At 39.7% G+C, this 12,586-nt stretch overlaps 1 protein-coding gene across 2 annotated transcripts in view; it reads left to right on the top strand.

The window, feature by feature from the left end:
- The window catches only part of LOC122317403, an 81,730-nt gene that overhangs the window by 22,916 nt on the left and 46,228 nt on the right, over window positions 1-12,586 (top strand). For both annotated transcript variants that reach the window (XM_043134496.1, XM_043134488.1), the window contains exons 13-21: window positions 4,960-5,052; window positions 5,231-5,582; window positions 5,884-5,997; window positions 6,709-6,804; window positions 6,887-6,954; window positions 7,211-7,331; window positions 7,410-7,631; window positions 7,742-7,969; window positions 8,062-8,171. In XM_043134496.1, the coding sequence (XP_042990430.1) occupies window positions 4,960-5,052; window positions 5,231-5,582; window positions 5,884-5,997; window positions 6,709-6,804; window positions 6,887-6,954; window positions 7,211-7,331; window positions 7,410-7,631; window positions 7,742-7,969; window positions 8,062-8,171 (1,404 nt within the window). The remainder of the gene's footprint in view (window positions 1-4,959; window positions 5,053-5,230; window positions 5,583-5,883; window positions 5,998-6,708; window positions 6,805-6,886; window positions 6,955-7,210; window positions 7,332-7,409; window positions 7,632-7,741; window positions 7,970-8,061; window positions 8,172-12,586) is intronic.

The following is a 12,586-nucleotide window of genomic DNA, read 5'->3' on the forward strand; positions in this document are numbered from 1 at the left end:
TTGGTCACAAGGTGAGACTCAATGCTCCCCAATAGCCAAGAGATTACCTTGGCATCCTTGACCTCCCATTGAGCAAATTCATTTTCATAAGTGGGAACCTTAGCAGAATTATCAATACGATTTGATAATTATTTTCCTTTTAAGAACATCTTAAACTGAAATTCCCACGTAGGAAAATTCTTTCCAGTAAAGCGAACAATAGTATTTTCAATAGACATGATGAAAAAGCACTTAAAAGAAATAAGCCCAAGCAGCAAATCCAATAAAATAAACCAAGGCAAAGAGAACAAACGGATGGCCCAAGTTTAAACAGCAAGAATAAGCCCAATTAATGCCAAAAATAACAACCCACAACAAATGAGCCCAATTAACAAAGAAGCCCATAAACAAATAAAGAGCTAAGTCCCATGGCGTTATGAATCAAATGAAGAGCCCAAGTAACACAATCAAATAAGCCCCGATATCCACTCAAGTTCTCAACCCGTGTAGAGAGCCCAAGCAGATAATCACAATCCCATGGCAAAAGAGAAGAACTGCAAGAAGAAAAACTTGTCTAGCACTTGCGAAAGTACTGGGAGCACCGACAAAGAGGGCCGACTGCAACACAGCCACCTAGAGACGTCACTGACGATCACAGATGATGCGACATCCCACACCCACTCACAGAAGACGCCGACAGTTACTCAGGCACTCACAGAAGACGCTGATAGTCACTCAAATCACCACAGAGGAAGTCGAACACCACCACAGAGGAGGTCAACTGCCATAGAATAGTGAGCTTACCAAATGGGTCACCACCGAAAGAACTGACACACCCAAAGCAAGATGGAACTTGCCGAAACAAGGTAAGAAAAAAAATTCTTTCCATCGCACACGAAGGATTAAGACCTCAAAGATGAATATTAGGTTAGGGGCTCTGATACCATGTTAGTTTGGTTTGAATACCTCTTTCCATTGGTTTCATTCATTTATATAGAAGAGAGGTACATAGAGCGCTGAATGTTCAGCATGATTCCAGCGCCTAATTGCTGCTGGTTTTACTGTACACAGACATATTTATACGTTAAGTCTATTTACATCCGACCTATTTATTTGCTATACCATCTAAATATAGAAAGTTACTAAAAGTATCTCTGTAACATCCACTTCTCCTAATGTCACTTGACGACCTTTGTCTCCTACAAGTGCCTTACCCTCCCCTTCTGCCGTTGAGTTGAGCTCAGCCTGACTACCTGTTAGAGACCTCAACACCACAGCATACGAAGCACCTTTGATTGAGGAAGGCCTTCTCACTGCTTTTTCATCAACAAACTCCCCACTGTTTGCATACTTCAGAATAGTGGCTTTGGACCCAGTAACACTTTGAATGGACTGCAGAAAGCCTTTCCATCCAATGCCATTTGCACCCTCCAGAATCACCAACAAACCTTTCCTTCTTCCATTCCGGAATTCTGAGAGTTGCAGAAAGCTGCCCCTTGTGTTAACATGATGTTGAACGATAAAAACTCCATTACCCATCCTTAGCTCTCTGAAGAAAACTGCATGAAAATTAAGTTCTAAACAATCCTCAATCCCCTTAGCCACACACGAAGTTGCCATCCCACCTAGACACATGAACTTAGCTATCCTTTTGCTATATTCAGAGATATGAAAACTACTTCCTCCCTCTTTTGTAAAAAGAAAAATTTTTTTATTCCACTTTCCACCACCTCTTGCCTTACAACTGAGACGAATCCACATTGTACGTCATCATCGTCAAATCCCAAATCCCAAATCAGAGATGTCCTACTGCTCCCGCTTCATCCTTGTAAGGAAAAAATCAGATTGATGCCCATTGGAAATGAAAGGCAGAGACATAGAATGGACTCCTGATTGCAGTGCCCCTTAACTGTGTTGACGGAAAAAATAGAAGAAAACTCCCAGTCGCCAGAGGAGGACTGACGTTGTAGCCCCCACAATGGAGTTGCCGGAGTTCGTCGGTCAAGTCTGTGGTGACGTCGTAGCCCCCACGCCATGCACCCTTTTTAACCTTATAAAACCATTGCTAAAATCCCAACGCTTGCTCAACCAAAACATCAACTTCACAATGGCCCAAATGTACAAAGCCACAATTGCCACTACATATTCAATCATCTAAAAAACCTATCAACAGTGCAAATTCAACACATTAGCAAAACATCCCAAATTAGTCATCCCCATGGATTTCCAAACCCAACAAGCAATTAACATTTATCACCAAACCCAATGACCATTTTAGCTTAACCAAATCCATAACCCAAAACAACACGATCCTAACAATCTAGAAACCATAGTGTTGCAAAAAAATAAGGTTTACCTTCGGTTGAATCAGTCCAAGTAGGCTATGGCAGAACGGGGTGGGTGGTTTGCAGTGGGGCTTCATGGGGTGAAGCTAGTTGGATCACAGAGGTTTGAATGGAGGGCACGTATCGGCTCGGCTTGGTGGCAAGATCAAAGCATAGAGTAAGAAATAGAGGGGGAAAACGGACCGCAAGAGAGGAGAGGGTGGAATCAAGGGTTTACCTGCTTGGTCTCAAGGTTGGACGATGGCAGCAAAAGAACTAGATAGCGATAGTACACCAAGAGGAGCAAAAACACCCGATCTGAGAGAGATACTTACCAGAAACAACCTAGGGATTGGTCGGCAAGGTAGATCAAGGGACTCCGTGCAGTGGAGGAGCTTGTTAGAGCCAGAGTACTTATCACGTGCAAAAGACTGACAGATCAGGGGCAGATTGCGTAGAGTGATACAAAAAACACAAAGGATGTGAGAGACCAAGAGAGAAACAAAAGAGAGGAAGAGATAATTGGTGGGGGAGCGAAAGGGGTGGGGGGTTTGCGTAGTGAAAAGAGGGAAAGAGAAAGTGACGGGGAGGAGAGAAAAAGGGAAAAAATGGGAAATGTGCATAACTGAAAAAAGTGGAAAGGGAAAAGAGCTTCGGGGTGTTTGCGTGCTAGAGAGGGAAAAATAGAGAGAGAGGGCATCTATAGGTTAGGAAAGAAAAAGAAGGGGATAATTGGACCCCAAGTCCAAATGGTGTGTTGCACTTTTCTTTTTTTCTTTTCTTTTCTTGTAATGGGCTGGGTTTACCTCCAAAGCTTGGGATGGATCAGGTTATTACAATTAATGTACTTATGAAACTTAAGAATTCAGGAAAAAAATTAAGCTTAAATGCTACCAAAGGTTACAAAAACATTCACTCAAGCACTCCCAGATCGTAGGCACCCACGGTTACAGATTGCTTTTGTGTGTATATATGTATATGTCTTAGTATTGATAGCTTACGACTACCAACGGATACTGCACAAGGGCTTTCTCATCATGTTTGGCCTGTTTATATTTTACATGCAATTAACTAGCCTAAACTAGGGGTTTATGGCTGCCTTAATTTCCACTGCTTTGTTCTGCTACAGAAATTCCTTTATGCCCACTGAGAATCTTTGCCATAATAATCCGTTAAATGAACAAACAGTTCCATCCAAACAATCCAATATGAGAGATAATAATAGCTTGGTTGTTGCAGTAACTGAAACCTCAAGTATTTAGATAGCTTCCAGAATGCAAAGGGATCTTCGTAAAGTTGATCATTATGATCACCACAGATGGGATTGGGAATTCAATGGCAAAAAAGGGCGAACTCATTAGCTCGATATTAATTCAACAGGCTCTAAAAGACCACCCCCCCCCCCCCCCCCCCCCCCCCCCCCCCCAACCCAAAAAAAAAAAAAAAAAACAAGAGGAGTGCTACGAGAATTTAGAACCTGAAATACTTTGATACAAAACTGGAATGACTTGGCAAAATAATATTTAATCTTGATTCATTAGTGAAAAATATTCTGTTATGTTTGAATTGGCAAAACAAAAACTTTATTTGAGAATCAAAGTCCCAAAGGGTGAATTGCGAATTTTTTGGATAGGGGATCAAAGTGAATTCCTTGGAGATGGAAACTTTACTGCCAAAAATGATGAAAGAGGTGCCTTCATTGGTTGCTGGGTTTAACCAACCTTTTTTAATTCATGGCCCACCAATTGTTGGGTTTGAATTGTTCACAACTCACCTCTGCATTTATTCAAATCCTCTCTTTATACTTGCCATCAAATTGGGAACTTTGGCCTTTTCTTTTCCTTCTTTCAATAGCCTCGGTATTTGTTCCAGCTTTTCCTCTATAATATGGTTAGTAGGTGGAGGAACAAAGTTTGATGTGGAAGAGCATCACTGCAACAATTCATATAGGAGTAGTAATTTTGGACAAATGGGAGATACGGTAGGTTTCATGTGTTCTAATATAATAATGAACCTCTATGGCATCTGGAGTGTCTCATGCTTTAATTTTGTGTGCCAAATGTGTTGCTGGCCAAGAAAGAAAATGAATGTAATAAAATTATTATTGCTCAGTTTTTTTTTGCTTTCATGCTTTCTAAAGATATGGTGATTGTTTTTGGGTTTCAGAATTGGCTTGGTTTTATCATACTACCTTCTAAATATGCACTATAAGAGAAGATGGTTTGGAAGGGATTTTGTTCCCTCAACTTTACAAGGTTCCTTGATGCATGACTAAGGATATGTGTACTAAGAGAAGCGTTTTTAAGAAAGTTATTCAAGTGTTGGCATCTGCATTCTAAGTCTCTTAATAAAATCTTCCTCCATGTTGTTTTTTTTTTTTTTTGGGGGGGGGGGGGGGGAGGTCTTTTCTGTTTCATTTTCCTTTTTGTGTACTTTTTCGTATAGATCATGTGTATGTGCTTCTATAATATCTTTTGCTGCTGATGAAAAATGTTAGATATGCTTGTTATTTTTTACAAGAGTTTCTTCTTCTTTCTCCCTTTTATTTAGGGGCCTCTCAAGGTTTTACTTGTAATGTTCATACCTTTGATTTTTTCTCCATAAAAAAAGAATAGTCTTAGATTTATTTTCTGATTTCTTGATTATGCATGTATAGGTTACTTGCGCATGCCAAGGTTGAATCTGTGAAATTGAAGGAAGCAGCTGAGCAGAGGAGGCTCAAAAGGAGAAGCTGGCTTTCATTTAGATGGTATGAGGGGAACCTGATGTTACTACCTATTTCTTGAATATAAATTGTATTGCCCTGTGATTGTTTCTTTGGCTATGTGCAGTTCCTAATTTCTTCACTTTTTGCTTCACTGAAACTTCTGTTTGTTGCCTGCTTTCTTATGTACATGGCTATTTATATGAGTTTTTTAACATCTCAGGCGTGCAGACTCTGAGGATGACTCTGTGGGGGATGCTTCTGAGGGTCTACAGATAACAAAGGAAGGACTGACTAAAGAGGAATGGCAGGCAATCAATAATTTATTGAGTCATCAGCCAGACGACGAGTTGATATCACATTCAGGAAAGGACATGCAGAATATGATCCAGTTTTTGGTAACTGTATCAATCGGACAGGCTGCTGCTAGGATCATCGACATAAATCAGACTGAAATTGTTTGTGGCAGATTCGAACAACTTCATGTGTCTACCAAGTTTAAACATCGCAGTAAACACTGCGATGTGTTATTGAGATTCTATGGTTTATCGGCACCCGAAGGCTCACTTGCACAGGTTTGTTTTGTTATAATGTCAAGATTTTTAAGTCTGACGCAATAGAAGTGTTTTAGACTGGCGGTGCTCTGAAAATGTTGCTTGAGTTTCTGTATGGTTATCAGTTTGTAAATGCATCCAATTGTACTGCTTGCAACCTTTATTGTTCTTTGCTACATTTTCTAAAATTTTTCCTGTAGTTCTTTTATTCTTATTATTTGTGGAGATAAAACTGATGCGGTAGTTAAAAGTTCTATAGAGCTCTATATTGAAATATGTATTGTTTTGGTGCACTTACATGTTTTCAGCATTTGCTTTGCAGAGTGTCTGTAATGAGCAGAAGGTGAACGCATTAGCTGCTAGTTTTGTACACTCACCGGTTGGGGAGAATGTTGACTGGAGGCTTTCAGCTACTATCTCTCCCTGCCATGTTACGGTAATTGCATAGTTATCGAAGGAGGAACTAAGAGTGATATGTGAATCTAACAATGTAGTTACTTAGTCCTCGTTTGTTTTCAGATATGAAATAAGATAGTTGAGATTAAAGTTGAAAGTTGAATAAAATATTATTAGAATATATTGTTTTAATATTATTTTTGTATTGGGATTTGAAAAAGTTGAATTGTTTATTTTATTTTATGTGGAAATTTGGAAAAATTGTAAAGATTAGATGAGATGAAAATTTTTGTGAAAATGAACGAGGGGCTTAGTATCAGATCTCACTCCAGAAATCTCCTATATGAGCTCATTCTGAACTTTACGTGCACAATAAAGCCCTTTTTTCTGACAAAATCCGCAAATCTCATTTGTATAATTAGAAGAAAACATGGAAAGCCATTAACATCTCTAATCTTTCAAGTTGCTACCTTTTAGTTGGATGGTAACAGAGCTAGGTGGGGAAAAGATCATTTTTTTCTTGTCCGCTGTTTATGTGGCTTAGTTTTTATGTTGTCTATGAATCTTGTTCTGTAAACAACTCATAGTTTTTCAAGGTACTTTTGTTCATCTCTAATGTCTGCTGGTAATGTTTAATATGCACAGATGTGCCTTGCAGATTTGTTCGTCACTTTTCATTCTCTCTTTTCCCTCTCCCACCGTCTTACTGTCCCTATCATATGAAACTTTCTAAATCCCTATGGGTTTGCAGGTTTTGATGGAAAGTTGTGCTCGCTTTTTCGAGTTTGTGAGGAGAAGTAATGCAGTTAGTCCTACTGTTGCATTGGAAACTGCAACTGCTTTGCAGGTAATGATGTCAGTATGTGTTTCAAAGTGTTTAAGATGGTACTAAGTAATAGTTGAACTAATACTCATATATCTAAGAGCAGATGAAGATTGAGAAAGTGACTCGCAGGGCGCAAGAGCAAATTCAAATGGTTTTAGAAGAAAAGAGCAGGTTAAGACGTTATGAATTTCTGTGTGTATTTGCTCTGTTAATTGATTTGGTTATTTAAGCACACATCATTCAGTTGAACTTAGTTTCTTCATAGTTGGTTTTTTTTTCAATTTTTTTTATTCCAATTGGTATATCCTTTATTTATTTTGACTGAGCCTTAACTCAAAACAATTGGGATCGGATACATATCTCTTTTATATCCTATCTAAGGCCATATTTGCACTCAGTCCGTTTCTGATTCTGCTTGTTGTCTCAGGTTTGCTCTTGACATTGATTTTGATGCTCCAAAAGTTATAATTCCTATAAGAATTTGTGGCTCTTCCATATGCGACAGCCATTTTCTCTTGGATTTTGGTCATTTCACGTTGTATACCAAGGTACGCATATTTAATTGGACTTCTTTTATTGCTCTTAGTTGGATTTACTTTGCCTGAAACGATTATTCATTATTGCAGGAATGTCAGTCGGATGAAGCGAGGCATAATATGTATACTCGTTTTTTTATATCTGGAAGAGACATTGCTGCTTTCTTTACAGATTGTGGTATTAAACATCAGAACTGCACTTTGGTCTCACAAAACCACAGTAATCAGCAAATTGTATCTTCCATGCCAGAAGAAGCTGATAATTTCTGTCCCCTGGTTGATAGGTGTGGGATGGCAGTACTTATTGATCAGGTATAGCCATTTTTTTTTTTCCAAATAATGATTGGTATATGGGTTTCTTTTTATGCCATTTTTAGTGATGAGGAGTCATGCTAACACACTTTTGTATATTATTATCGAAGATCAAAGTACCTCACCCGAGTTGCCCGTCAACTCGCATTTCTATTCAAGTGCCAAACCTTGGTATTCACTTTTCACCCGCAAGATATTGCAGACTCATGGAATTGATTAAAATATTGTATGGCACAATGGAAACTGGCAGTCAGCCTACAGTTGATCATTTTCAAGCGGAACTTGCTCCTTGGAGTCCTGCAGATCTTGCTATTGATGCTAGAATCCTAGTTTGGAAGGTATATTTTCAATTCCAAGGGATACAAGCAGGTTGGATATTCACCTCGTGTATCTCATTTCAATCATTCCTGATATAAATTTCTTCTTTTAGGGAATTGGCAATTCTGTGGCTACTTGGCAACCATGCTTTCTGGTGTTGTCAGGGTTATATCTTTATGTTTTGGAGTCGGAAAAGTCCCAGAGCTACCAGCGATGCACAAGGTTTTCATTTTCCTTTTCCTTGTGTTTCTTGGATATTGATTCTTCTCTGCTCTTTGTGATCTGATCTTCTTAACCTTTAGGTACTTTTATCCTTGTAGTCGATAAACAAGAGAGAGAGAGAATACTGTGTTGTTTTTTTATTAATGAATATCCAACTATATATATACAAGTAGTGGCCATTATACCCTCATACTATACATTTAATTACAATTATGTATTCCAACACTCCCCCTCAAGCTGGGGCATATATATCATATAAACCTAGCTTGGAACAAATAAACTTTAGCCGACTATGACAAAGTGGTTTGGTAAACACATTTGCAAGTTGATCAGTAGACTTCACAAAGGGTGTAGAGATATCACCACTGAATATCTTATCTCGAATGAAGTGACAATCAATCTCAATGTGTTTAGTCCTCTCATGGAATACAGGATTAGTTGCAATATGTACTGCAGCTTGATTATCACAAAATAACTGAAGGGGGATAGGAGCTGGAAACCCAATCTCATGAAGAAAGTGTTGCAACCATGTCAGCTCACTAGTAGTGTGAGCCATTGCTCTGTATTCGGCCTCTGCACTAGATCGAGCTACTACTGTTTGCTTCTTACTCTTCCATGTAACCAAATTACCTCCTACAAAGGTACAATATCCAGTAGTCGATCTTCTATCTGAAGGAGATCCTGCCCAATCAGCATCTGAAAAAGCTTCAGTTCTAAGATGCCCATTTGGTCTATACAAGAACCCAAGGCCAGGAGCTCGCTTAAGATACCGAAAAATATGGGTTACAGCATCCCAATGTGAGACCCTAGGCGTTTGTAGAAATTGGCTCAGTACACTTACTGCATAAGAAATATCAGGTCTCGTGATAGTCAGATAATTTAATTTTCCAACAAGTCTTTGATACCGACCTGGATCTCCAAACAACTCACCTTCCTCTTTCAAGAGTTTACGATTTGGATCCATAGGAGTGTCAATAGGCTGTGCACCCAACATGCCAGTTTCTTCCAAAAGATCAGGCACATATTTTCTCTGAGATAGGTTGATACCCTTTTTAGATCTACTAACTTCGATTCCAAGAAAGTATCTAAGTTTACCCAAGTCTTTTGTCTAAAACTGATCATGTAAAAATTGTTTCAGTCTGGCGATTCCAGCTGAATCACTCCCAGTAATTACAATATCATCTACATATACAATCAATAAGATATGACCTGCATCACTATGCATATGAAATACCGAGTGGTCTGTTTGGCATCTATGAAGATCAAATGCCAATACACTATCAGAGAACCTCCCAAACCATGCTCGAGGAGATTGTTTCAAACCATATAATGCCTTTTTTAACTTGCAAACTGTATCTCGACACTCCTCCTGAGCAACAAAACCAGGTGGTCCATATACACTTCCTCATTTAAGTCACCATGTAGGAATGCATTTTTAACATCCAACTGAAATAAGGGCCAATCCAAATTAGTAGCAAGAGAGATCAATACCCGAACAGATGAAATTTTGGCAACGGGAGAAAGTCTCGTCGTAATCAATGCCATAAATTTGAGTGTAACCCTTAGCTACCAAGCGAGCTTTCAGATGTTCCACAATGCTAGTAGGATGGAATTTGACTGTGTATACCCATCTACAGCCAACAGATTGTTTTCCCGACGGCAAAGGAACAAGATCCCATGTCCCATTATGGTGAAGAGCATCCATTTCATTTTCCATGGCTGTCCTCCATCCCGGATCAAATAAAGCATCCTGAACTGACTTAGGAACAGAAACTTTTGACAGTTGAGAAGTGAAAGATGAAAAAGATGGAGATAATGCATGACAGGAGACATATTGGCTAATCGGATGTTGAGTAACACAAGAACGAGTACCTTTTCGGAGAGCAATAGGTGGAGATTCTGAAGCACTGAGTAACTCAGGGTCTGAAGACGGAGACAAAGTTGGTGGAGGCAAGGGAGCCGGGGTCCGTGAGCGACGCGAGTACACCTGTAGAGGGACAAGAGAAGGCACTAAAGGAGGTTGGGTAATAGTGGGGACTGTGGAGGAGAAAGGGTTAGAGTAGGTAATGGTAGAGGATCACACTCAACAACCGAAGACATGTCTGAGAAATAGGATATGGACTCAAAAAATGTGACATCAGCACTTGTGAAGTAGCGTCGAAGAGCAGGACTATAGCAGCGATATCCTTTTTGTGTTCGGGAATAACCAACAAAGAAACACTTAGTAGCACTTGGATCAAGCTTATCAAAGCCTGGGAGAAGGGAGAGGAGCCATCGAGGACAGATGAAGGCATACGATTGATAAGGTGACACGCAGTAAGAATACCATTACTCCAAAAACGTTTAGGAACATGCATGTGCAGTAAAAGTGCTCGAGTTACATCTAACAAATGACGATTTTTACGTTCAGCAAACCATTTTGTTGGGGTGTGTAAGAACATGCAATTTGATGAACAATTCCCTTATTGCTTAAGTAAGCAGCAAAGGTATTAGATTGATATTCTTTAGCATTGTCAGAACGCAAAACTTGAACTTTTTGTCCAAATTGAGTTTTAATTTCTTTTCGAAAGACTTTGAATATGGAAAGGAGTTCAGATCTTGCTTTCATCAGAAATAACCATGTCATACGAGAATAGTCATCAACAAATGTAACAAAATATTGAAACTTGTTTGATACAATGTTGAATGGTCCCCATATATCAGAATGAACCAATGCAAAAGAAGAAGATGTTCGATTATCAACTCGAGGTACAAAAGACACACGGTGGTGTTTACTAAGTTGACATGCTTCACAAGGAAAGGGTGACACATTTCCAAGATCCCTAACTTGACGTTTCAAAAGAGAAAGGGATGGGTGTCCAAGACGGTAATGCCATTCAAAAGCGGAGGAGGAAGTGAGGGCTCGAGTGGGTGACTGGTCGACGTCGAGGTAATACAGACCACCAGTTTCATGCCCCGTACCAATCTTCTTCCCCGTCTTGAGATCCTGAATGATACATACAGAAAGAAAAAATATCACAGAACATTGAAGGTTTTGAGTGATTTTACTAATGGACAGCAAGCTAAAGGGAAAACTAGGAGCCTATAGAACAGATGACAGGGATATAGACTCAGTGAGCTTGGTGGATCCAATGCCTGTAACTTTAGCAAGAGTAGCACTCTTGGGAAATGACATAGTACCTAACTCAGATAAGGAATGAGACAAACCAGTTAGATGTTCATTAGCTCCTGAATCGATGATCCATGGATTTTGGATAGATGAGACAAGACATGTGGATGCTGTACCTGGTTGGGTAAGAGTAGCTCTAGAAGATAAAGCCGCTCGTGTAACTAAAAATTGATCATACTCATCCTTCGATATGCTGATCATCTCTGGAGGCAAGTTGGAACTCGTTGCCTGTGATGTAGAGTCTTGGCAAATGGCCTGATTAGCGGACCCAGATGGTCTCCCATGTAGATCCCAACAATAGTCCACCGAGTGGTTAGTGCGACCACAATGGGTGCACTTACGAGATTCACGACCTCGAGTACGGTTACCTCTGGCATCACGTCCCCCACGTGCACCTCTACCACCCCAGCCTCCATGCCCACCAGGAGCAACATAAGAGGCAACTAAAGCGGATCTCTCATTACTCTGGTCAGAAGATAACTGAGATCCAGGTCCAGATAATATGGCTCTCTAGAGTTGGGAGAACACATCAGGAAATGAGGGGAGCTGTGGGCTTGCCAGAATTTGAGAGCGAACCGACTCATACTCAGGTTTTAGGCCAACTAGAAACCGAACAACGTTGAACTCTTCACGTTGTTTTAGCATAATTGAAACATCAGAAGTGATAGGTTGATAAATTTTGGGATCTTCACATATACCCATCACTTTAGAGTAATACTCTTCTAGACCCAAAGCACCATGTTCCAATCCAAAAATTGTTGACACAACTCATAAATACGAGTTGTGTTTCCAACACCCGAGTTCATCTGTTTGAGATGCCTCCATATCTCCTGAGCAGTGTCAAAGTGTACTAAACTAGCACAAATATTAGGCTCAATACTAGTCAACATCAAGGAGCAGATTTGAGCATCTTCTTGCTCCCATTGAGCAAAGGTAGAACTAGTTGACTCAGGCATTGAATCAACCAAGTGGGTACGACGAAGACCTTTACCTTTCAAGAACATTTCAACAGATTTTGACCATAGTATGTAGTTCTTTCCATTCAAGTTCACCGTAGTCATAGGCATGTTAACGTTTGGTGCAATAGATAATGATTCAAACTTAGCTTCCATGGAGAAAAATACGAGAGTATGGATCAAAAAACGAACAAATACATGCTGGAAAAATGGAAACCAGCTTAACAACCCAAATCTCGGATCTGTACGGGTCAAAAACAGTCTATACCGGTCAGAACAGCCAATTTTAG

Source organism: Carya illinoinensis, chromosome 1, assembly GCF_018687715.1.
Source record: "Carya illinoinensis cultivar Pawnee chromosome 1, C.illinoinensisPawnee_v1, whole genome shotgun sequence".
Lineage (NCBI taxonomy): Eukaryota > Viridiplantae > Streptophyta > Magnoliopsida > Fagales > Juglandaceae > Carya > Carya illinoinensis.